This window comes from Calliopsis andreniformis, chromosome 3, assembly GCF_051401765.1.
Source record: "Calliopsis andreniformis isolate RMS-2024a chromosome 3, iyCalAndr_principal, whole genome shotgun sequence".
NCBI lineage: Eukaryota > Metazoa > Arthropoda > Insecta > Hymenoptera > Andrenidae > Calliopsis > Calliopsis andreniformis.
In genome coordinates, this window is record NC_135064.1 from 18081825 (window position 1) to 18108029 (window position 26205).

The 26205-nt window shown below is 33.1% G+C and overlaps 4 protein-coding genes across 8 annotated transcripts in view; 2 read left to right on the plus strand and 2 right to left on the minus strand.

The window, feature by feature from the left end:
- Atg13 (Autophagy-related 13) overlaps positions 1–10053 on the plus strand; it is a 45340-nt gene extending 35287 nt beyond the window's left edge. For 2 of the 5 annotated variants that reach the window (XM_076392978.1, XM_076392976.1), the window contains 5 exons: positions 7089–7271; positions 8037–8385; positions 8538–8721; positions 8794–9127; positions 9202–10051. In XM_076392978.1, the coding sequence (XP_076249093.1) occupies positions 7119–7271; positions 8037–8385; positions 8538–8721; positions 8794–9127; positions 9202–9414 (1233 nt within the window). In that variant the 5' untranslated portion in view covers positions 7089–7118 and the 3' untranslated portion in view covers positions 9415–10051. Of the gene's footprint in view, positions 1–6207; positions 7272–7406; positions 7635–8036; positions 8386–8537; positions 8722–8793; positions 9128–9201 lie in introns of those variants that run through there. The other 3 variants (XM_076392979.1, XM_076392977.1, XM_076392981.1) reach the window with 3 other exon arrangements.
- A 495-nt stretch (positions 10054–10548) lies between these two features.
- Uch-l5 (ubiquitin carboxy-terminal hydrolase L5) lies at positions 10549–12366 on the plus strand. Its single transcript, XM_076375433.1, has 6 exons — positions 10549–10644; positions 10829–10892; positions 11125–11230; positions 11311–11498; positions 11578–11775; positions 11848–12366. The coding sequence occupies exons 1-6, from the start codon at positions 10569–10571 to the stop codon at positions 12149–12151; spliced, it is 936 nt and encodes a 311-aa protein (XP_076231548.1). The 5' UTR covers positions 10549–10568; the 3' UTR covers positions 12152–12366.
- Positions 12367–12383: 17 nt separating this feature from the next.
- LOC143177499 (uncharacterized) lies at positions 12384–15548 on the minus strand. Its single transcript, XM_076375430.1, has 8 exons — positions 15396–15548; positions 13960–15065; positions 13686–13877; positions 13434–13627; positions 13157–13329; positions 12836–13088; positions 12580–12731; positions 12384–12517 (listed from the first exon to the last, which is right to left on the minus strand). Exons 2-8 carry the CDS (start codon positions 15061–15063, stop codon positions 12396–12398), a joined length of 2190 nt encoding a protein of 729 aa, XP_076231545.1. The 5' UTR covers positions 15064–15065; positions 15396–15548; the 3' UTR covers positions 12384–12395.
- Positions 15549–15688: 140 nt separating this feature from the next.
- Htt (huntingtin) lies at positions 15689–26191 on the minus strand. The gene is made up of 15 exons (XM_076375426.1): positions 25916–26191; positions 25608–25788; positions 25257–25535; positions 25054–25195; positions 24425–24994; positions 23755–24350; positions 23359–23672; positions 21977–23287; positions 17878–21913; positions 17594–17799; positions 17357–17531; positions 16874–17287; positions 16640–16800; positions 16479–16566; positions 15689–16396 (listed from the first exon to the last, which is right to left on the minus strand). The coding sequence occupies exons 1-15, from the start codon at positions 26002–26004 to the stop codon at positions 16298–16300; spliced, it is 8661 nt and encodes a 2886-aa protein (XP_076231541.1). The 5' UTR covers positions 26005–26191; the 3' UTR covers positions 15689–16297.
- Between the last annotated feature and the right edge of the window lie 14 nt (positions 26192–26205).

Below are 26205 nucleotides of genomic sequence, written 5' to 3' on the forward strand. Positions count from 1 at the left end.
GACTGAAATATTTTGTGACCGAGAAACGATAGTTCTCGAGTGCAGTTTCGTGGCAAATTACACTACGTGGTATATTACTCTGTTGGCTACTTGGGGATGTGATGATTTTAGGATTAAAGCCATTCGAGTTAACGATGGACTTTAAAATAGCTCAATCGCTTCTTTAGCTGTAAATCTTGAATCGCTTCATTTTAAAAATATCCAGGAATCACTTTAAAAATATTGATTAGTCTGGAATATCTTGAAGAGACTCGAAACTCAATGAATGAGAAATTGGTAAATAGTAATGAATGAATAATCAAATGCTAAATATGCAGACGTGGAGCATACAATGCAGCTACGAAATGTTTAGTTTAACACAGTTAAGACTTTTACATAACACATTGCGTAACAAATGTTGAAATATTTTAACGTTATCTTAAAGAGAGCAATTCTTTCATTGCAAAAGTAAAGTTACATGTCAAGTGGAAGAAATGTTAAGTACGAAAAATTGTAAAAGAAAAGAAAACTGAATAAATTAAGTATTGGTACACTATACAATACTTAACTGAATAAGTTAAGTATTGTATAGTGTACCAATCGTAGAGCAATAAAATGAATATTATTTTTAAACAATTTGTTTAAGTACGTATAAATTTTCCTCTCACTTTTTTATTCTTTCACTCATCCAAGATTAAACTCAAATAGATCAAACGAAAAATCCGTCTGTAATTATAACATATCGTTTCTCAGCGTCTGATACGTGTCATCTTCACAAAATAGCAGCACACAGCACGTGCTTATATTACAGTCATAAACGTGACTTTTAGCTTCATAGATCTGTCGTGCCGAAATTCAACCTTGTACTCTTCAATTCTAATGGCGCTGGATTAAACAATCTTACTGACTCTAAACTACTTTTCTCACAGTTAAGTGCTGATAACTTATTTTCTTCGATGTTAACAAAAATCGTAGAAGATCACAAATTTTTATTGATTTTATTGACAAATAAAGCACCAAAAATATGAAGAGAATATTTTTTAAAGCATAACCTTTTTTTTTCGACTTTCGATTTTTTTATACATGGCGCATTTTTTTCAATTATCGTTACCATTAATGAAAAAGTCACTATAATCATATTGGTTTCGTAAAAAACACACTGACGTAGTTAAATGTACGAAAGAGCATTGCGTGCATAAAATATGAAATATTTTTCTTTTTGGAATTGCAAACTATTCCACATAAACGATTCACGTAATTTTAAAATTGTAAACGTATCCACGTGGCATATATTATATTATGTACATATAATGTGAACTGCAAAAAGCATAAATCAATCTTCGCTGACAGTAACACATAAACTAAAAAAACTTTACACCATATCGCACATAGATGGCTTTGCTAATTTTGCACGAATACGATTCAAACCGATTATATTAGAAACACAATGTTTATGATCTTGTAGCATATATTTTTTTATATTTTTATATTCTCATAAATAGAACTAAAAAATTTCATTCTTTTAAAATTAATGTTTCTACTTCATGGAATCATTTCGAAAGTTGTTTATATATACATACGATAAGCTGCATAAAATAATAAATAAGCACTTTATAAATGGCAAAGTCTTCACTTTCTGGTATACTATAGATTAAGAACTGGTATCAGCATATTACATGTGCAAGAATCTCGAATGCAAGAGCGGTATTTTGGAATCATATTTATTTATCATCTACACATATTACGGGAGTTAACAAGGTTAAGTACTGCTCACTTTTTATAAACATTTAAGAAAAATGTAGTTTACACAAATGAATAAAATATAAAATTAGAAGACTATTTCCATCTGTAAACCTTAATACTTTACACTATTATTTCTTGGAAGTAAAGATCAGCATAACATATGCAGATCACTGGAATTTCTTAATACTGTTCAAGCGCCTTACGAAACGCTAGAATCTATTTAACATAATATACATTAACATTAATCGTTCGTCGAAACGTTCTTCTTTGATGTCATAGATGAAATTTTTAAATCAACCCTGATATAATAAACTATTTTTTCAGACCATCAAACGTCACGCTAAGCTGTCTCAAAAATTCTGCAAAAATTCACCGATATTCTTTCAAGACGCGAAAGGTCACAGCACAAACGTTTTCAAGCTAAAACTACATTTACATATGAAATTACTTCAAGTTCCTAACATAACATAACTCGTTCGGAAGAACAAAACTATGCTCATTCTATACGATCGAAACATAACCTCCAGGATTCTTCTGCTGAACTGTCGCATACTAAAGCCATGTAAAGAAACATAATCCACTCCCTAAGAAAAGCCAGTTTTACGTAGAATTAATCGTCGTGAATAGAAGCGCATGTCTGTGACTGTTCGAGCAGCGTGCACACATGTCTAATGTCGAAGCGTATAATTCTTGCAAACGCTATGGCAAACGTCCAACAAGGTCCCTTCGCCCCTTCAGCCTTCTTATCTCAGGAGGGGACCAGGCCACACGGGCCCCTCTCGACCCCTGATGCGTACATTCCCGCTGAAAAGTATTCTCGGCTCGCTGTAGCCGTAGGTCGTGCACGGTTCTATCCTCCAGACGTCGCGACGACCGTCGTAAACTTAAAATTCCTAGCGTGTCACCCTTCGAAATGAAAATTTCTGTACCGAAAGAAAAATGGAAACCGTGTTCTACCCTTTGACATTACTGTTTCATGACCATCTCATAGCCTTCGCTATACGTATATCATTCCTCTGAAATCATTTTTGCAAACTTTCTGATTTATCGTGTAATTAAAGTAGATATTTTTGTCGCCGCGTACAGTGCATTGATTATGCGACGAAAGCTTTTCTATTAGTATTAATGGGCTCGCAGAAACGTTTGAAGGTAGGTAATTGTTAGAATTGACAAGGGTTAATACACAAGTAACTTGCATAAATACTTTAGCTTATTTATTAGTCTATATTTTAAAAATCGAAACAAAAATGGAAGAAATGCAACAGAAAGTTCGATCAGTTTTTGTAATAAAATTCTGAATGTAATGATTTGTCACGTCAGTTACTTGGGCACTCAAATTGTTTTAATCTATCGATGAATAATCAAAACTGGAAATGATTTGTTCCTAATCCTAACCTCTGTCACTTAAACCATTATGTAGCGGTATTTATGTGAGTGTAAAAATAAAGAAACTTTTATGCATTTACCGCAGAGGATTTGTATCGTAATTAAAGTCCGTCTGATGCATGCATTCCTTTCCTAATAATAAAATCAATCTGCCGGCACAGCTGTGTTTACGTTTTTGCATCTGCAGTTATAGGCGTTCTGCCGATGGAAGCAAAAAGCTCGCATTCACAGAAATACTTAACACTTTAGCCACGAAGATTTCAACGTTACACGCGTATTGTATGCCTTACTGGATTTTCCTCCTATAGTAGCGTTAGTTGATCATTTTCGTGGAACACCTGCAAGCATTCAACTCACATACCATAATGGTGAAACGACAAGAAACGTTCGTAGCACTCGAAGTTGATCGAACATTTTATGCGAATTTAGTTAACGGAATTTTTGTAATTCACATACAGTAAAATCTTATCTGAATTTATAGTTGGAATTAACGCAGTTTTTTATGCGATATATAAACATAGCAGTCTCGGCTAATTTCGGACTCCAGCCCTAGTTAATTGAAATGTTACTATCTTATCAAGTTTTTATCGTAAAACATAGTTGATTTATTATCGATACAATTGTTTTATGGGTGCTAAAGGTCTCATAATAATTCGCGTGTAATTATGACACCACTGACTCATAATCGTAGAGAAACCTTGCTTTGCAGTTCAAGCTTTATTGAGAGAAGGACGGCAACGAACGGTGACCACACGTTTAAACGACTTCATTGAATGCCACTCAAATTAAATGGGTAACATTCATTTTATCTCACGACACGGTGGTCATTTTTGCATCTTATTTAACGACCTTCGATCTAATGTCATTTCGTTTGACAAGTATTGATCATTCGATGTATCTATTGGTTACCCGTAGGATTGATTGTTAAATTGTAATTTAATTGAATAATTGTAACGTTGAATAAAAGAATAAACATAAATTAGGAACTATATGTAATGAAGTTGTTTTGAAGATTTCTGTGATATTTTACAATTTAATATTTCTCTCCCATACTTTCATTAATATAACATCAGTTATGTAAGGAATAAGTAAAAATAGACAATTTTAAAGATAATGTCAATTTTGAAGATGCATGACTAAGATGACAAAAAATGAATCTATTTATACATTTTACTGAGTACCCTTAGACCGTTCTTGCATAGTTGCATGTCTCCCTAAGATTTTGTCATTTATTATTAAACACAAATGATACGATTGATTTATACAACTTCTTTCAAATACAATGCAATCAAATTACTAGACGAACCGAAATACAGTAATTCCTGTCAGTTGAAGCCAATCGATTGAAAAGGTAAGAGTAGTCTTTGGTTTAGCCTCCTGATGGATGTAATATGTAATCTGGTTTTTAGGCGCGGCTACGAAGCGCCTACAAGACGGTGGTAACCGACTGCTTCAGTGGAAATTTCCATTGCAGTTGGCATGCTGTGTGGTGTGACTGTACAGTCAACCATAAAAGTAACCGCTTTCTTCTTTAAATCGCTATATTTATTAAATAAATCCATTTTTTACGACATTGATACAAAAATTGATATGTTTTATCGTAACAGATGCAGTAAAAAATATATAAAATAATATAACTATACTAACACCTATTAATTACTATATTCATTCATAAAATCGAAACTGTGACAACTGACAAAGAATTTCAAAATACTCAATCAAGAATAAACGATTTATTACAGGAGTATACAATTTTAAATAAACGTATCGATAACTATAAATGATATAAAGATTGAAAATATATTTTTCTAAGATATTTGTTATTACTAAACATGCATAAGTATAGATACCGATACATCTATTTCACATGACATACACACACCTTCATACAGAATAAATTTATATTTCTTAAAAAGAACGTAAATTTAAATCGTTAATTGTAAGAAACAATTTTTTGCAACAGAATCTATTTATCCTTACTTACATGATTAATTAAATCGATATAACGCAGAGAAAAAAAATGCTAATACATAAAACATCCACGTGGCGAGTCATGTGGCGTCATTACATCACTGAAAATTCGTACGTAATGCTTAATAAACTACTCTTACCATTCTAGCGACCTCGATTATCTCATCCCTCGTATCTACGTACTATAATATAATGATATATAATTTCAATCCTTTTTCTAAATTATTTTTCCGTCTCTTTACATATCATTACGAGTTCCAGAGATTATTTTACTATATTAAATTATTTTTGGTCAAGAAAAAAGTTGATAATCTCCTCTAATTTCTCCTAATTGGCTACAAAAGATAAGACAGTCATACAGTTGTTAGATGTTTTATTTATTCTTTTAGATCACCATGTGTATTTTAGTAACATTAATATCTTCACCTAAAGTTTGATAATTGCAAAGTGATGCCAGAATATTAATTTAATGATAATTCAATACAATAATAAACAAAATATCGTAGGATGAATTTAATAACATAATAAGATTGTTTGAAGGAACATAGAAAAATTTCCCTAGCAAAACTAGTAGTGTTGTAATCTAGAGATTTTTATTCAAAGTAACGTCGTTATGAAAAATTTTGATTTCGAATAATGAAACATAAATTTTAAAAATTGTTGTCATAGTAACTCATAGTAATTTCAGAAATTAATCACTAACAATAAATGTCCAGTATTTTTCAATTCAATAAATACTTTTCTAAAATAGCATGAATTAATGGTGCTGGAGGAATATAAATAACAAAAATACGCTCTTCTGAAGAGCATAAAACCAATTCTAATCACCTCTAATTTCTTATGACCGATTAAATTGATTACGTATCTGTAATTATAACAATTACGAAAAATTCAAGTTCACAAGCGAAATTGGATTATCTTCAAGAGATCAAATAATGCTCTTTCTCACTTTTAAAATCTTTTATTGTAACAGTCGTATTGCACGTTTTACCTATTTCATAAATTCATATTTCCCGCTCCTCAGTACAAGTAGTGCCACACGTTGAATACAATATTTCAATTCGACTAGCTGTTTACATCAAACGAACAGCCAATCAGGTAGACGAACGTTATCACGTATGATAATCTACCGAGGAACTATCACGTCAAATTACACTCGTAAACTTGCAATTAAAAAAGCAGTACACAAGAATTATATAAATATGTTAATACAACATTCCTGTTAAATCACAAAAGAACTATACAGTCGTCGCCATTGTTTATCCCGTTTAAAACACAAAACTGGCATGACATACCGACCACAGCACTGACAGTTGTTTTCTGAACACGTCCCTCTCCCACGCTTGGAAATTCGCAAACTTTGAACCGCTGACTAGGAAGCGTTTGCCATTCTTCCCGTACTTTTTTTGTTCCACACGTAAATGCAAATGACATGTAAAGAATTTTTACTTACCGCTGAGTCAACGGGTCGATGATCATACATTATACTCATGCGGATGCTTCTTATCATCGAGGTAACTGCGATACGAAACGCGATCGATCCACGACGTGTCGTAAAAATAGTGAAATAAGAAGTTCACGTCCAAGTATTGGACTTATTACTCGAGAAAAAGCGATATTCACGTCGATCAGTTTGTTTTGAATTGTACTTGATCGACTTTGTACCCTGTGTCCGATCAACGGCGGCCTAGATTCTACCCGAGCCAAAATCGGGCTGGTTCGGTGCATATTACCTGCCACGCAGCTGCACGCGACACGATGCAACGATATGATGTCTATGCTATTGTCAAATTGTTGTTTCTTGGTTGGAGTTCGTGTATCAGCGAGCCATAGAAAGAAGAGGAACCCGTTCTCCAACTCGAATGCAATGGTTTACACGTGCCTGTGCCAGAGACGATTTCACCATGTAGTTTCGTAGACAGTTCGAGGAGATGTTTGGGCACGATCAAAATTCTATTCAGTTTAGTGGAATTCGATGGTTTGATTAAACATCTGTGTCTGTTCAAAAGGAATCACGCGAAAAATAACCACCACCAAAAATGTCCACGTTAAAACTGAGCATGCAAGATAAAAAGGACTTGGATAAGTTTACGAAATTCTTGGCATTGAAAGCTGCTCAAATTATAGTGCAGTCGAGGTCAGGTGAAAAGGTCAGCACAAAGTGCAAGCCAAATTCATCTGGAACAGATTGGGTAAGTCCTCCTGTTTACAGACGTCTTATTGATAATTTCATGTTATTTATAAAATCTGTGGAATTCATTTCATGGATCAGTTTGTTTTCTCTCTTATTTATTATATTTTAGAGGTTTGTTGTAAATTTTCTGTATATATATAAATATATATATACGTTCATTTATATTGTGTGTTGACTTTGTTCTGCGTGAAAGAAGAAACAAAGTATGTCACTCACATTTGATATTAATATCGAAGAAATGTAACCCTCAAAAGATGGAATGTGAAAGTGAATGGCTGAATCAGTTCTATCCCTTACACAAATTTTTAAGTATTTTTCAATATCTAACTATTATACAATGAATATTGTTATTATATGTGAAGTAAGAGCCAAAGAACATATATCTACTTGCTTCTCTTATTCATGATACATAAAATTATAAAAATGTAAAATCAAAAAATTAGGAATCTATAATTTTATATGAAAAGATTTTTAATGATAAGTGGATAAGGATTAAATGCATAGTTTTATTCTTTGATCAAATACTTGTGTTTAAAATCTTATAAAACACATGATCAGAAAGAAATTGTTTTATAGTAGAAAGTACGTGTATATATTTGCGATACCTTGATAATTACAATTATAGAATTGTGTAATATATGTTATAGATTATTGTCAAAGTATAGTATCTAATTGAAGACCTATTATTTAATGTTTATACTAATTATATTTGATTAATGGACATGTTTACAGTTTTCTACATGTATATCCTTTCGTTGTGTAGTTCAACTTAGCTATTCACGATGTACCAGAAGTTTTGGCTGAAGCTAAAAGAGCACTGTGTGGAGAAATAGTAAATTCAACCATACCTCTTTGTATTGAAATCTCTTTAAGAACCGTTGAAGGTGATACAATGGTTTTAGAAACATGGAGCCTTGGTGTTCTGCCAGAGCACAGTGACCCCACTATAAGAGTTACATATACAGTCTACAATAGAATGGGTATTTTATTGAAATCGTTACTGTCTGTATCAAGAATCACCCCAGCTTACAAATTGAGTAGAAGGCAAGGTCCAGATTCCTATGTTATTTGTTATAGAATTTATATGGGAGAGCCACAGCTACACACGTTAGGTACAAAATTGCCTTATTTTGTATTAAATTCTTTATTTTTTTCATTGTGTTGGAAACCTTCAAATTTTTATAATTCTAATAATCTTCTAATATTAATTCTGCTTTATTATTTCTTGTAGTAATATTAAAAATTAAAACAAATTATTTTTCAGGTGATAATTACAAAAATGTTAGAGTAGGTCAGTTGTGCACACCAGTGGGTACGATTCACTTATCAGTTTCTTATAGGACAAAAATGACTATATCTCCTACTCATACCGGTCGTGATTCTATAATGCTAAAGAGTGATCATTTTCATTCAGATCTAAGCCCTCGCCATGCGAGATATCAACAGAGGTAAGTGTATAACTTTAAATTTGTCAATTTTTTTGTACAAGGATGTATTTCATATGATCTGTTTTATTTCAGTGAGGAAACATCTAAATCCCTCAGTGATACTATTAAAGTTGGAGCGTTTGTAGTTAATAAGCCTGCTACTGTTAACGAAGAGGACTTTGTTATACCAGATGTACCTTTTAGTTCTTTACTAACTCCTAGGCAAACTTCACCACCTCCAGTCTCCACTACTGAGACTACAAACATAAAGACTGCAACAACTACTACTACTACAGATAGCAGTAATGGAAATAACGAAAGACTTACAAATGATAACATAACGTCGAAGTGCAACTCTCAAAATGGATCCAGAAGAAGCAGTTGCTCAATGACTAGTGCCAACGACGATTTTATTATGGTAGATTTGGTAATTAACGTTCCTTCCTTTGTGGTTCGCCCATGATATAGTTATGCTTAACTCTTGAAATATTGTAATTGCAGAAAACACCTTTTGCTGTGACTAATACTAACAGTGACTTGGGAGCGTTTTATCGCGAATGTCAAAGTGCACCACAGCTTCAAGCTTTTATGGAGGAAACAACACTTGCAGAGCAAGTAGGAGATCTTACCAAACAATTAGAAACATTTGAAACAAATATGCGACGATATGAAGATATTCTATCGTCATTATGTCAAACAGAGAATAATAACTAATATCCAAATGAGAGAATGCGCAATGTTAGGTGCTTCGACGAAAAATGTAATTGTACTACAAACTACGTGTAGAATCATGTCACAGATTTATGCGAATATCATTACATATCTTATGATATTTGAAACATAGCATTTCGATAAAATGTTAACGCCAAATGCTTTAAACGCTTATGATCACTTGCAAGCAAATTGGATTTAAAATTTTAAATGAAGTTGTTCAATAGTATTATTGATGTATATGCATTTGGCTTTATACTTATAGTTTATTGATATTTTTTATCAATTTTCGGTTACTAAATCGTATTTTTTATGGTAATATCAGCGATGAAATATTTTTCAGTTCAAGATGTTTAAAATTACTTGTTTATTATTATCTTGTAACTTCTGCTCGCATAGAATATATCTTAAAAAATCTGTTATAAATCTATTGTATACTGTTAAAAAAATTCATTAATATAATGTTAATGAATGTGCAACGTCAACGATGGTTAGTTAATATATTTTGAGACTTTAATTAATTTATTGCTTGTACATAGTGTAAATTGTGCTTTAGCGTTGTAATATTAATTGATGATTATAAAACAATTATACAACTTTTTCATGTTTTATTAATCCAATCACTTAATAAATGAGGCTGTGCTCGCAACTTGTGTCAATTGTTTTTGTGGAAAATTATTAATTTGTTATTCTAAGATCAACAGATTTAGCTATAAAATGTTAATAATAGGGAATATAAAAGTATTAGACGTCCAAATTATTATATATGACTGATTGACATTTTTGTTTTATTTGGGTTTTGTAGTAATGCTACTGACAAATTAAAATTTTTATTGCTTAAGGATATAAATAAACAATAATACAAATTTCAGACGTGCATTATATCACATTTTATTTCTTTTTACAAAACTTCAGTGTTTTGTCCAAAAACAATATTTTTAGTTTTTATTAACAATAACAAAAATTTATAAGTTTGCTTTATTATCATTTTTAAGTAATTAATACAATTGCTTTAGTTACCAGAACAATATTCATTACCTATTGATATAGTAATATAATTCGTTTTCTAAGTCAATGTCAAAAGGAATGGTGAATGTGCGTCCATGAGTGAATGAGGGTGAATGATTATTATCTTTGAGACAAATAGTGAAAGAAGCATGGCGGACTCAGCAGGAAATTGGTGTCTTATTGAGAGTGATCCTGGTGTTTTTACGGAATTAATAAAACAATTTGGTACAGTTTAATCAGTTTTACGTGCATTACTCGTGGATTATACATATTGCCATCAAAATAATTCATGTTTATTTATGTTAGAGAAGACCTGTTCTTTATGTCAATTCTGTTGATTGCTTACGTTCGATAATATAGTTAAGTTACGTATTTGTAAATCATTTAATATATTTATGTTTATATATAGGCGTTAAAGGAGCTCAAGTAGAAGAATTATGGAGTTTGGACGATGAATATTTCGAAAATTTGAAGTAAGTATTATGTTTGAGTAACATAACCTATCTTTTACTTTATACTGACAATGTCAACGAAACCTGCTTGTAATTTTGTAAAAAAAAATAAGTGACAAAAATTAGAGCACATAATATCTATACTTACATAGTATTTAACAATTTTTATTATAAGCAATATAAATCCAACTATAATTTAACTTTTTATCATTAAATTATTACAGTTTGTTAAATTATAATAATTATTTTACAGACCTATACATGGTTTAATATTTTTGTTCAAATGGGTTCAAGATGATGAACCATCTGGAACAATTGTTGAAGACAATACAAATGATAAAATATTTTTTGCAAAACAGGTTACTTTACATGTTTATATTAAACATTATATTATTGGGAATGTGATATCTGTAAAATACAAAAACTATTTACCTTTTAGGTGATTAATAATGCATGTGCAACACAAGCAATATTAAGTGTATTGTTAAATTGTAAACATTCTGATATATCACTTGGACCAAATTTGGAAGAATTTAAAAATTTCTGTCAAGGCATGGATGCTAATATCAGGGGACTTCTTCTTAGTAATTCCAATGTTATACGAGAGGCACATAACTCATTTTCCAGGTATGTTTTGTACACTCTAAAGTGTAAATTAATCGCAAACATTATTTTCATAATATAAAACAAGCATTATTTACCACAGGCAAACACTATTTGAGTATGATTCAAGACAAGCATCTAAAGATGATGATGTATTTCATTTTGTGAGTTATGTACCAATTGATGGCCGGTTATATGAATTGGATGGATTAAAGGAAGGACCCGTGGATTTAGGTCCATGCCCACCTGGAGATCAGTGGGTTCAAGCAGCAAAACCTATAATTCAAAAAAGGATAAACAAGTAAGTGTCTTAATTACTCAAATATTTTCTTTAGTATATTTCTTGTATTGATTACATAATTGAAACTTGTAGATATAATGAAGGAGAAATACATTTTAATTTAATGGCGATAGTGTCAGATAGAAGATTACATTATCTGCAACAGCTGGAGTATGCTTTTGATGCAACAGAATACGAACGTCTGGAAGCATTAATAAACGCGGAAATCCGAAAGTCTGAGAGATATAGAATGGAAAATATTAGAAGAAAACATAATTATCTACCATTGATAATGGAATTACTTAAAATACTTGCTAAAGAAGGTAAACTGGTACCATTATATCAGAGAGCAAAAGAAAGGGCGTTGGAAAAAGAATCCAAGAAGAATAAAGCTTGAACTTAAATTCTGTGACTCAATAAAAAATCGGTGGAATGTATGTACAATCTATAGGTATAGATGAATAAATTGTAACGATTTCTTTTAAACAATAAATGTAAATATATAAAGATTCTCTTTCGTCATAAGCTTAAAATAATTGTATTATTAATCTAAGAGAATATTACAAATATTTCTGCAATTTAATAGATGTGACAATACACAATTTCAACTAACTTTGGCAGTAGCATATATTTATATCACGTCAATTACATTTATCAACAATACTGACTTTCCCATTTTTATATAACAATCTAGGAAGAAATTTATCAGTCAATTCATTTCTTATATCTTGTATTTTTTTACGATATAAATATTCCACTATATCTGAAATATACAAAATCAGTGTTAGTGTTATATAACAAAAAATAATTAATTTTTTCACTTACCAGGAAGGTTTTTCGAACTTATTTTCATAATGGTTTCTTGTACGAGATAAAAAAATACTTTACATAAGAATACACTAGTAACACCTTCAAAATATTTCACAACATTTGGCCATATTATTTCTCGAGTATTTGCGAATCCTTTTCCATAAACACTATAATAAAATTTTGTTAGTACAAGACAATTTTTAGAGTATTTGTTGGAAAACCATACTTAGTACTAGAAGTTTAATGCATTGTAATTTTCACGATAACTTACTATTCAATTAATTTTATTTTTATGTCATTCATGTAGATAGGTTCTGGACAAAATAACTGCATATGCAATTGATGCATCCAAAACAATTTTAATACATCATGATTTATGTTTAGTTTTTCTTCTAATTTTACCCAAACTGGCTTTGGAATAGTTGCATCTTTCAGATCTTTTATTTTTTCACATAATGTTAGATTCATCAATTCTTTTATAAATTTTCCAATTAAAGGTAATGTCCATTTAACTTGTGTTAATGCTGCAATAAAGTTCAATGATATTTAATGAAGTTCGATCAAAGTTACTGCATCAGATCTAGTAACTCACGTTTCCTAGTTTGGTTTTGCTGCATTTTCTTGAGAAGTTGGTAACGTAGCCAAACTGAATGACTTGGTCGGCCTAAAATTTTGGCCAAGTCAGCAAACCTAGTGTTTCGTTTTCTTTGTTTTAGACGTTTATTTAAATAGGTTAAAATTTTTTCATCTTCCGACGGTGTGTACCTATAAGAAAAGATACACTTTATTTATTTAAAAAATTTACATTGTAACATATAATTATGATTATGATTAGGATTAGGATTAGAATTAAATGATTAATGGTATACCTAAGAAAACGTTTCTTCCTTTCTTCATACAATTTTTTGAATCTCTGATAAACGCTGTATAGTGTTCTCCATGGTAATCCATTTGCTAAGAATTGAACAAATTTTTGTCTCTCTTCTGTGCTTCTTATATAAAATTTGTTACCGTTTTTTAAGATACGAAACGGTTCTGTATTTTGGGGATTCCAATTATGAATCTGCACTCAAAAAAATAATTAGTTACGGGAATAATATGATTATATTAATTAAACGTACTTTACAGAATGTTTCCCAATTATTTTTGATAATTTTGTCTTCGTTGGGTGAAAATACACCTTTTCTTATTGGACCATACTTCAAAAATAATTTCCTTTCTAGTTCTGTTAGTGATCTTGAGCCAGCTGAACGTTCAATCTTGTGTTGTGGTGGTACTTTGTGTGTCAACTGTACTTCTAAATTATATAAACTCTAAAAATAATGATAATTCAATCAATTGATAAATAAAAATAACATAAACTAATTAAGAAAATATTTTAAACCAGATGCTCACCTCCTCACTATCTTCAGATAATTCTCCAGTTTCTGTGTCTGTTTGAATGTTTAATTCCCCTAAGATAGATTTTATAAAATTATAAGTCTCATTATCCTCTTCATTATTTGATTCTGATTTTATGTTATTTCTGTGTTCCCTTTTTATAGGTTTTCTAACATTTTGTTCTTTCTTTTTTCTTTTCTTTAAAGTTACTTTAGTTCTTGACATTTTTTTAAATTTTTTATTTTCTACATTTTCAAGAGCTACATTTTCATCGTTATCTGCAATAAAAAGAGGATCTATTTGTAGATCTTTAGATAATTCCATATTGTGTTCATTCTGTTCATTAACAGCCGTTGAAGACAGAAATTCTGTAGTTATTTTAGTGTCTTCAAAATCCATGACAAAATCCAAATCATGCAACATATCTATTTGTTCCATGTCATTTAAACCTGTATCATACATTTCTGATTTTAACACATCAGATAATTGATCACTATCTCCAATGTCATTACTAATTTTCCTTTTCTTTCGTGAAATAGGTGTATTATTTTCTTCAAGATAATGTTTTATCTTTTTAGGTGTAGGTGTTTCTAACAAACTTTTAGCAGTGTTAGAATTCCATTCTACCGAGTTTGTATTTAAAGTAGAACTAAAAATTTGAGGACTATTTGTATTTTCTACTTTAATATCTTTTGTATCTATCGTTTCATTCTTTTTTGGCGTTGAACGTAATTTTTCTATTTTACAAACACTGATCAAGGAATTCTGAGTGCCATTTGTTAATTTCTCACTATTATTGTTATCCTTAGCTATGTTTGTATTTTCTTCATTAGTTCCTAATTTAGCTAATAAATTGCTGCTATCTAAATTTTGATTATTATTACTAATTTGGGAATGCTCATTAATATTATTTTTTTTCTCAGGTGAGTTTTTTACATCAGCAGTTTGAGCTACCACTTCTTCATTTTCATTGCTTATACATTTTGAATTTGTATTTACTGTTTCTAATGATTTCATATGAACATTACTATCATCATTTGATTCATCTTGTATCTCTATCTTCCGTTTCTTTAAGGGTTGTGAACTTTTTTTATTTGGACTTGAAGTACCTGTCTGCATTTCTGAAAAATACGTATTTGTTCATTTGAAAATATTTTAAACTGTTCATAGATAATGAGTATTGTAATTATGCAATAAATTAATATTATATTATAACCGTATTTTATGAATAATAACAAAAAAATCTACAATGTTCTGACTTCTAATTAGTAAAACGAATGTTAAATGATTTAACTTATATTATTATTAAAGAAATTCGTCTTTACAATGTTTCTGTACAATGAATATAAGTAAGGTTATGTTTTCTATACACATCCTAAAACGATTATAGTATAAAAATATATAATTGCAGTAACTAATGCTTTTATGTTCTAAATATGTTAATTTCTTACTTTTTTAATGTTATTACGTATAGATACAACACTAAATGGATTCTTAATTGTAGTCTTCAAAATGCCGTTAGCTTGTTCGTTTAGTCGCTTCACAGGTAGCAAGTAGAAAGATCTATGGGCAATGGGCAGCTTTAACCTGTGAACGCGGAACAAAGATTCATGGACAACTTTAATCTGACCTCAGGAACACCATGCAGTGTCCCCTTGAAGTATAGAAATTACATTTATTTATATATACAATTCTAGCTCTAATGTTTCAATTCATTGTTAACAATATTTAATAGCAACGTTTATTATTTTAATTTATTATTTTCTTACATGGGTTAAACATGTAATTATTCAATTTTTGAATGGACAAATGTTAAGTATAATTATATAATAAATCAAAAGAAGAAACAGGATTTATGTATGCTAATATTCTTAACTAATAAATCGTGTATTTTGCATGAATTTGTAGAAGATAGGACGTATGCAAAAGTGAGAAAAAATCAGAAGGAATCCAATTAAACAAATGGTCCCTCATTGGCCCTAATAAAGACTTCATAATTCCCTGTTTTACCTTTTTTTTAATCGAAAACGCCATTAATCATCACTAATTCGTCGATAGAACAACGATTTAGAGCAGAACTGTGTGGACTCAATAAAGTACATACCGCTGAACTTTTTTTCAACTTTGCACAGGATTAGCAGGATTTTTTAAAAAATATGGTTTATTGCAAAACAAGTTGATTCTTCTTGACAGGTCGCGATTTAAAATAAATATCATCACATACATACAACTGTACACGCGACTTGTCGCGCAATGATTGTACATTAATTTACAAGGTATAGTTATAAGACCAATATTTCGACAATATATGTCGTTTTGATTTAGACCATTTTTGTTGAGACAACCAGACTAGCTAAAACGATGCTAAAATGTCAGAGAATGGAGTTCCGGGTTCCTTTGCCGCTGCTTCGAAAGTTTCCACAAAAGCCTCCCTCTGAGTTTCCTTAGGTAACTAGTATAGAGGAAAATATCAAAGATATTATATTTAATATTCAACTGTGAATTCTCAAATGATCGTATCTGAAATCTCATACCTTGTGGTAAAAATCAGAAGCAGCGATGCAAAGAATCTTTTTATCTTCGTATTCGTATTTGCCAATCCTTGATTGGACATACGGAAATCTAAATGTATTGTTAAGAAAGATTCAATAGTGAAACATATCAGTAGAAAAAGATATAAATTACGAAAGGATACAAGGCTCGCAGCCAATTATTCGTCGATGCACTAATGAAAAAGCAAGACATGCACCATGTCGACATTGTTACTGGTAAACTTTGAATAAAACTTGGTAAACTAAACACAACCCAGTCTTGAAGAAGTTCCATTTGCGCACACGTACACGCTCTCTCGCAAACCTACGATAGATTAAATTATATTAGGATAGTCATTGAATAATCGTTTAACTATTCTTACTAAATCAGTACGCACTTTAAAAACAACAGCAGAAAGTAGTCGTGGGTGCGGTTGCTGGGGTGACAGAAATTCTGCTATTACTTTCGTTAATATTTCAGATGGGGGAAAGAAATCTCCGAGAACAATTGACAGAACAGTGCAAAGAAGTTCCACTTCCATAAAATGACCTTTTTTGATCTTATCGAAAATTGCGGATGTTCGTTCTATGGACCGAACTAGCGCATCTGGTTCTGCATCTGGCAATGGTTCTTCTATTTCTGGTTGATTCAATCTGTCAGCTGCTTCTGTGTACATGCAGGTCAGCAGTAACTGTAAGGCGGGTAACGATAACATTGGACTAGGTTGTTTTAAACGATCTATTGCAACTTTCGCTATTTGCTCGGCTACTTTTCCAATCACACTTTTGGTCACCACAAGTCGTTCGAGACCCTATTGAAGGAATGAATAAAATGAAACACTTAGAAAGATAAATAAGAATAAATATAGAAATTAATATACCCGCAGAAGTATTTGGTGCAAACTGGAGGAAATATTTTGAGATGTTAGTAAAGTGAGAACCAACTCCAACACAGCTGGAGCTTCTGTATCTGGTGGAGTATCTTCTGCATGCTCAAGGAGGAAGAATATTAAAGCCCACATCACTCCTTGATGCTCTTCACTTTGACTTAACACGCTGAGAATTCAAAAGGCAACTGGATTAGATGAGAATCGTGATAGTAATCGCGTTGAATTTACCTATTAGAATCTTGGACATCCAGATGCTTCTGTATGTATTCAATTGCCAATGGGTGTATAATATTCATCGTTTCCTCGCAATTTGTAAGCACAGCGCTTTGTAATAAGTACAAAGACCCATGAAGAGCGGACACCCTTGCAGGTAAAAACCCTGATTTAAGATTAACATCTACCAATCGTTTAACTTTGTCCAACGTTTCAAGATCCTAAGGAAAGGAAAGAACACAAGATTACGACTATTTTAAAATTGATTATTTTTTATACGATAATGTTGAAGAGAATACCAGTGGTGTCAGCACAGCTGCAGCTTTGCACACAGACACCACCAAGTACTGATGCAAAATAACATTCTCAGTAGGATGAATCCTCGAGATCTCCAGGCACGTGTCTAGCATCCACTGGTACAAACCTCTCTCCACAAATAATTCTGAAATCGCCAGGATAGATTTGACTATTTCTGTGAGCAATTGTATGGGTGTATTGGTTTGTGGAGACATCCAGGAAGTATAGAGCTCCACCAGAAAGCGAAGACACGAATCCAGGTCGAGTGACGAAGACATCAACGCGTCATTTCTTCTATTCTTCAAGTTCAGAACAGAAGCGTTTAATTTGTCCTCGTACAAATTGCATAGCGACCAAAGATACGACACTGACAGCTGGCTATACATGTACTTGTTAACGCTGCCAACCCTTTCTACGTTGTCTCGATGAAAAATGTGTTCCATGTTGAAGCTACTAACAGTGTCCGAGCCGTTCATACACTCGTATTTCCACGTTAGCAAATCCTGAACCGCGTATAATTTTTGTGAGCTAATTTTATGAACTGAGAGCTGAGGATCCCTTGGATGATGGATCAAAGTGCTGGCTCTTGGGTTGCCAGGGTACGGAAGAAATAAAGTTTGTAAAAGTAACCTTGTTATCGCCTGCACAGCCAAGGTACTCGCTTGAATTAACGTTGGAATCTCTTCAGAAAGTACATTTTCATTCTGCGAGAGGTTCAGCACTCCCAAAAGAGCCATCCAGATTTCTTCGAACTGGAGTCGAGAAACCCAACCTAATAGATTTATCCTGTAAATAAACTGCTCCAAGATATCTACCTCCAGCAGAAGATTCGATTCTGAAGGTAATAATGGGAAGTAACATTTGGTGGGTCCAGAACCAAGGATATTCCAATTTTGCTTCCATACCAGCGGCGGTGTCAGGATGAAAGAATTTACTAATGGCTGGCGGCTGGTGCTCACTATCAAGTCTTGTATCGTATTGAATAGGTACTGTGGAATGTTTTTCAATGATCCTTCTTTCTGGCACTGCTCTAACCAGGCGACTAAGGCAGCCATCTGAACGGAGGCTTGAGCAAAGTCTTTCGTCGTTTCGTCGTTGAACGCTGGCTCTAAAGCACGCGTATCTATAATCGGTAAAGAGTCGATTGTCGTTAGAAGGTACTCGACGGTTCTCGTCAATGAGGCTGCAGCAGTACAAACCCAGGAGTACTTCGTGTGGTCTCCAAAACTTTTGTTAGGCCCAGGGTGCTTCAAAATCTCTGACGCGCAACTCAACGCAAGCTCCATGTCTCTTGGTTTCAGCTTTTTTGTTTTGCTCATATCCGAATGTACCATCCAATGTGTTAACTCCAAACACAGAACTGCGAATTTAGCCAGATCTTCTTCCGATTTCATGTTTATTTTCGCTAAATTATATTTCGCTAGTTTTGGCAACGTTTTCATATACATTTTCACAGTTGGTATCAACATGAACAATGTATCCCAATAAATGGATTCATTGAGAAGTTCATGGAACCGAATCGCGTACTTTATTTCCTTCGAATTGGCACTGGATTGCGCTGGATTATAAACCTGATGTGGTTTCGGCATCAGCTCATTTATGTAACGAATATGCTCCAGTAAACATTGTTTCACTGCGTTGTAAAGAGGACTGGCCTCAAAATTAAAGTCTTTCTCATTCTGCGCTACACCGAATTCTAACTTTTGGCACTTTTCAACGCTCATGCGTGCGCCCAGTATTATACAAGGCTTCAGGATCGTGATGTTAAACTCTTTGGAAGAGAAAATGCTAAGACAGTCTTCAAAATCTAAATCCATCAACAATTGTGCTGCTTCTGACGTGTTGTAGCCAGCGTTCGGATTACAACATCGCAATTTCACCTGAGATAAAAACCAATTTCGGTCCAGTTGGATACTTTTCACAGTGGACGGATTAAACGGTCTACACTGGTCAAATTCCAGAGGGGACAAGTCATAATATTGTACACTCAGCCTATTCAATAGACTGACCAATGCCCCATGTTTCTTTGCAAGTTTGGTCGATCGCAAGATTTCCATAAGTTTCACGAAATCCTCTTTCGATAGTTGGTTCATTACATCCGCAGAAGACGTAGTCAATAAAATTTCTACCCTTCGACTAGCTATTTTCGCCGCCATCCTAGACAATGCAAGATACTTGGTGGATAAAAATCGTGGTATTAAAGTCATTAAGACTGCTCCACTTTGAGAGTGATGGGCACCTTCTATACATTGTAAAAGTCGCTTGACGAAACTGGGTTGCGACAAATCCGTGCACTTAGTGGCGATCGCCTGCACTAATAATCCACTTGCTGCTGGATTTCTATGTATAGCTGCCATTAATAGATCTTTGACAGGAGATTCGATGGCGTTGTTGATAGTTTCCTCTGTGTGATTTACTAACAGCCATGTCAGAGGCTCTGCATCGTTTAAATTCTCGCACACGTAGTCACAAAATAGTATGATACCGCCTTTCCTCACGATCTGAATGTTAATACTGTTACTGCAAATGCCATTTTCTCCTTCCCCAGAGAAAGTATGTATAGCATACTCGGAACGATTAGTGCACAATATCTTCGACCAGAAAGTCATTTCATTATATCCTAATAATGTCATCAAGTAGGCCCACTGACACATTAATGTCGGACATCTGTTTCCAATATTTAACATTAGATAATTCAGATTAAGAATTGGTAATTTGCCTTCGTCGGGAACATTGCGGCCTTGAATCATCTGTATAGTCGCGTTCGCGACGTTACAATGACTTCCAGACTCAAACATGTGAATACACAGTTGCAGAAGGAATGCAAATTGATGAATCAAATAATGGTCGCTTTCCATAGATTCGGCGAAACTGGCAAATGGATCGTTGGCTTTGTGATCGATCAATCCTAGAAGACTGTACACTTTCGAACTTACCAAGTTAATCACTCTAAATATAAATCTAGCCAATATTTTGTCAGGTAATAAATCGATAACCCGAGTCCCCAAAACGTTCAGTGGATCCATAATTCGACATGAGGTCTCTGGAAGAAGAAACGATTGCGGTAAATTTGTCATATTGGTGCTGAGATCGAGAAGACGTGCTAACATTGCTTCCTCTTTCGCGCATGAAATCAATGACAGTAAGACAACGTTGATCATTCCCAACCATCGTTTTAATCTCAAGCTTGATTCCTCTAGGAACTCAGGCGTAACGAGAAGTGCCTTTAAGAGAGAATCAACTGGTCTGAATACTGTAGGAGAAATGGCTGCAAATAATTTAACTAGAGCTATGTGAGCTTTCTCTGACTCTATTCTAATTTTTCCAGCTGCTAACATAGGAAGAATAGTATCCATAGTCTGCCTGGACCATCTTCTCCACTTTTCTTCGCCGTTACCATCTCCGCTGAATCTAGACTCTGTCAAACATAACGCCAACAATTCGATGATTTGATAATATTCTACAAGTCGCAGAAGCATTGAGATCAACACCTCCCTCGTTGTTTCTAATTCTCTCTGTTCCACTGGATTTGAGCTTGCATTTCGTATTAGAAATACGTCTTCTACTACTGGAGTAAGAGCTGGTATACAGTGCGTAAGCGCTGATTGCCCACTTGCCAAGAGACCATCGCACAGCTGAATTATCTTCGGTACTCCTATTATAGCTTTCGAATGATTCTTTCCGTAGGATAAGTGCACCAAAAAATTGAAAATTTTTGGTAGAAGATCCTCTGTTTGTTGAACGTAACCTTCCTCGATGAATTCAAACTGTCTCAAGACGAAGCCGATGAATATTCTATCAGAATCCAATAAACAATAATTGACCCGTAATTGTACCAGCTGACTAAGCAGCATTAGTACTTGACACTGTAATGGCACACTACTTGTCACAGTGTACTGTTTCAAAGACTTTATGACCATTGGTTCAAACAGACGAATGAACGAAGCTATGGAAGTCTTTTGATCGGAGGAACGTGCTAAATTTTTAAAGGCGGAAGAAAATTTTCTGTTCCCCTTCCTACGTAACAGTCCCACCCACCTGAAATAAAAAAATTAATGAGAAGACTGAGTATTTCATACTAACGCAAATATCTTTGCTTACCTAGTATCTGGTTCATTTTCATCTCTGCAATTGTTTCCCATAGATTTGATCGTATCTGCCATTTGTCTCGTAGGATTTTGAAAACAATGATTATAAAAGCCTTTAATATCGTCTCTCAATACAACTATCCTATCCAGATTCTTTTGTGTATCTGATTCATTCCACTGTGCATACACATTTGTATTGTACAGGCATTTCAGTAATTGCTGGACGCATTGAACACTTGCAGTTGGTGAAAGTACAACAGTGCTTTGCAAATAATACAAAATCTCCTCTGTGACTTGGGCCGCTTCATTAAAAGATATAATTTCGAGAATTTGAGAGAGTACATCTAGAACTGCATTCAACAAGGACAGATACATTTCACTAGCATGCGGTTCAAGGGTAACTAAGTAATTCAAATGTGCTGCTTTGAGAATATCGTACATTTTCATGTAATGCGGTATTGAAACAAACGCGCCCATTTGTTCTTTTCCAAATTTCATGCCTGCGATTCGTTCTCCTTTTTCCTTCGATTTTTGTTCAGGCACTATTTTCTTTTTTGGGGACAGCGTTTGCGTGGACGTTAAAGATGGTAAAGCTGTTTTTAAATTTGTTTGTACCAACTGTAAATCATCGATAATACAAACGAATATATTCAAGACTCTGGTAACGTGTGTCAGTAACAATTCTAATTGCTTGTCCTTAAATGGACTCGAATTTTTCGAAGGATCATTGGGTTTAAAATTGCAAAAGGCCAGGCCTGATGCAAGATTGCCAGCGAGGAGAATTAAATGCCTGTGCGTGGACAAATCCAAGCTTATGGGTGAGGATGATAATAAAGATAAAGCTAGAGATAACAGAGCATTGCTAATAGACGATGGCATCTTATCACTTGTAATATTTGATTCGCTAATGTCTAATCGGCTGCCACTTTTCTTGTGAGATTTTTTCAATAATGTTTTTGGTAAAATGCAATCCCATCCTCTGATGTATACTGTAGTTGCGTACATGTCGCTTAAATGAAAAAGGGCTTCGCAGCAACCATACACTAAATACTTTGACGATTGTATTCCAAGAATTTCCGCTAGCATGTTAACTATAATGGACAAGGAATACTCTATATTCGGATGATAACATGTTCCATTAAGAGAATTTAAGGCAGCAAATGGTTGTATAGATGTGTTTATGAATAATTTTTGTTTCTCTTGACAAGACGACAATTCTAAACTGCTTCTGCTTACAGCGCTTAAAAATTGTTCTGTGTACTGAATAGCTTTTCTTGTAATAACATCGTCCTGCAGTTGTTGGTAGTGCAATAAAGGAATACTCCTACAAGAAAGTCATATTGATAAGCAGATATAAAACTTTATAACAGAGCAGTGTTAAGTTTAAAAACTCACTTTACAATAGCATTAGATGCTGCGTGTCTAATTCTTTGATCTTGATCGCCTAATAGTGTTATAATAACATTGATAAAATGTTCTTGAAACATTGATCCACCAGTTATATATTCTATCGTAACATACGATATTTCACTCAATAATTCTACCAGTTTAATTTTCACCAAGAAATATGGATTCTTTACTAGTTGAGGTAATGCAGTTAATACAGTAATTCCGTATTTGTTGTCTATGGATTCTAACAATTCTGGTAAACACAGACTGAATGCTGCTAACGTTTGTCGACATGTTGTAGCAGAATCATCTTCTAATCCCTGTTTTAAAAACGCGTGAAAGAAAATTTTCAATGATATTATACTATTCGAAATTTTTCAAAGTTCTCATATAAGCATTTACCTTTAGAAGTAATTTTATTAAGTTCTCTAACGATACATTTCCATGTACCTTCTGTTTCGCGATTTCTGCTTCAAAGTTTTTAAAACTTCCACCATACTGAGTATACACAGATCTTAAGAAAGTACCAATAATAATTGATACATTACCCCTAATTTGTGGATCTGGATGATTTGCAAATAATAAGATATCTGTTATCATTTGTTCATTTTCGATTGAATTTGAGTCTTTGGCAATAGGCATTAAAAACAGATTCGGATAAAGTTTTAAAATATAAGCCACGCAGTTTAAAGCAAGAGATTTTACACTAACACGAAAATATTTATCCGGCATTACGTAACCAATTTTGCCAGTTAAAAGAAAAGACGACACTAAATAACGACAACAATATTTTAGGGATATATCAGGATCTGTGAAAGTTCCAATGTTTACTTCTCTTAATGAGAAATTTAAAGAAATCTTCTTAAGAGAGGTAATAGATGATGCAACTTCTTCAGAGGAATCTAATTCTTTTGTTTCATTTTGTGTCAAACTTGAGTAAGGTTCCTCCAACTTTTCTATTTCACTACCAACATCGCTACCCTCCTCAATGACTTCATCTGAAATATATATATAATTATAGATAATGTATTTTTCACATAAACAAGCATATGTGTTAGATATTTTTTCTTACTATCTAAAACTCCAATCTTCAAACCACTGTAATTTTCCAATATCTTCCCTTTCATTTCTATAACATCACTTTGATTATCTTTATGAGGTGGAGAATTTTGTACCAAGGGAGGTACAGCCTCAGAGCTTGACATCCATTTTTCTATTTTTGGATTTATTTCTGGTATATCAGATTCAATTAAGTTTAAAGTAGACTCTAAATTTTCCTCACCAGTGGCAGTACTGGAGGTACTCAGTTGGCTTAACGATAACATAGTTTCGTTTTGATTTACTGTTATCCTACTCTGTGTTATACCTTGATTTGACAGTAATGAAGATACCAAAGCTCTTGAAGGTGACTTCAACAGCTGAGTTAAAGTTTCTAAAGCAGCATTTATGATATTATGATCAGAATGCCATTTTGTGTAATGTAAACATAGTTCATATATTTGTAATAAGCTATCTATTTCAGCTTTCTCATCTTCAAATTCTATAGGATTGCATATGTGTGGTAGAATTATTCTTATACATCCAAATATACCAATCACAGTAGCTACATGACTTTCATCTTCACTTAAAGGCACTAAAATATCTATGATAAAACCATGTATTAAGTATTTCATTCTTCCCATATAACTAGAGAATATTTACCTAAAAGATGTTTCAGGGTGTAATCTAAAAAGAATTGTGGTTTTCTGCAATTTAAACACGTTGCTAATATCATATTTGCAGCAGCTCTACGAAATGCTGCTTGCACCGAGGATATATTTTTGAAGAATGCTTTCAATAAAGTCTAAAAAGGTAAATGCACTAGAATTCATAACTCTTATTTATTAATGATTTCTATAGATTACCTTAACATCATTGTCTGTCATAAATGGTCCTAAAGCTTTCGTAATTAGAGGTAAAGATTGGGACAGTGTTTCAATTACAGCTTCTTCTGAACGATGTGCAATAGTTACTATACATGGTATCAAATTAGACACATATGCTTTTCCCCTTGTAGGACGAATCATATGACTAAGAAGCCCAAACCTCCACAGGGCAGCTCTTAATGTTCTAGCTGGTCCATTCTTTTTAATTTCATTGTAAAGCTCTATTTGAACCTTTACGATATTACTATCAGCCATGGCCTATGAAATAAAATAACTATTAAAGGGATGTTATACACACTAGTTAAAAACCATGTAACATGAACATTATACCCTTATAATTTTGTTCAAAGTTTCATCCGCTACCATTCTAACATCAGATTCATCATCATCACACAATATTAACAATGTTTCAATTGAAAGACTAAGAACTTGGGGAAACTTTGCTGTCAGCTTCATACTTGGTGAGCATACTCCTTCTGCTATAGTCATGCAACATGCCACTTTATCTTTCCTTTTATTAAAAACAAAGACATAGTCAACTTTGTAAATATAAATTTATTGAAAATATTTCTTATTATCTGATTCCTCGGATTATTCCGATCGTTATCAAACAAAGAAGAAACAATTTGTCAACATACCTTGTACTTGAATCTGAGGGAACAGCGCTCGATTCTTGTGCTGTTTTTAAAGCTTCTATAGCTTTTAATACGTTATTTAAAGTTGTCATTTTTACTAAAATATATTTTAATCAAATCGGTCCTTACTTTCTGTAAACCAAACGTTTTACAAATGACATTCTGATAACGTAGGCCGAATTTCTGACAGGCACATCGCGCGTACGAAGCTACATGCTGCCTGGTATCATATGTGTTTGTGATTCAAACGTCAGGTCGAAAGCTATTACTCACGACAGCCTTCTTTAATCATC

What these genes read in the sequence shown, in the direction of transcription:
- Uch-l5 (XM_076375433.1), top strand. Translation starts at nt 10,569, where the DNA reads ATGGCGGACTCAGCAGGAAATTGGTGTCTTATTGAGAGTGATCCTGGT. An exon ending in GGAATTAATAAAACAATTTG is followed by an intron (nt 10,645 to 10,828) that starts GTACAGTTTAAT and finishes GTTTATATATAG; the next exon opens with GCGTTAAAGGAGCTCAAGTA. An exon ending in GAATATTTCGAAAATTTGAA is followed by an intron (nt 10,893 to 11,124) that starts GTAAGTATTATG and finishes ATTATTTTACAG; the next exon opens with ACCTATACATGGTTTAATAT.
- LOC143177499 (XM_076375430.1), bottom strand. Translation starts at nt 15,063, where the DNA reads ATGCAGACAGGTACTTCAAGTCCAAATAAAAAAAGTTCACAACCCTTA. An exon ending in GCAAAACCAAACTAGGAAAC is followed by an intron (nt 13,089 to 13,156) that starts GTGAGTTACTAG and finishes ACTTTATTGCAG; the next exon opens with CATTAACACAAGTTAAATGG. An exon ending in AAAATAAAATTAATTGAATA is followed by an intron (nt 12,732 to 12,835) that starts GTAAGTTATCGT and finishes ATTTTATTATAG; the next exon opens with TGTTTATGGAAAAGGATTCG.
- Htt (XM_076375426.1), bottom strand. Translation starts at nt 26,004, where the DNA reads ATGACAACTTTAAATAACGTATTAAAAGCTATAGAAGCTTTAAAAACA. An exon ending in CTTTGAACAAAATTATAAGG is followed by an intron (nt 25,536 to 25,607) that starts GTATAATGTTCA and finishes TTTATTTCATAG; the next exon opens with GCCATGGCTGATAGTAATAT. An exon ending in TGCACCAAATACTTCTGCGG is followed by an intron (nt 17,288 to 17,356) that starts GTATATTAATTT and finishes TTCCTTCAATAG; the next exon opens with GGTCTCGAACGACTTGTGGT.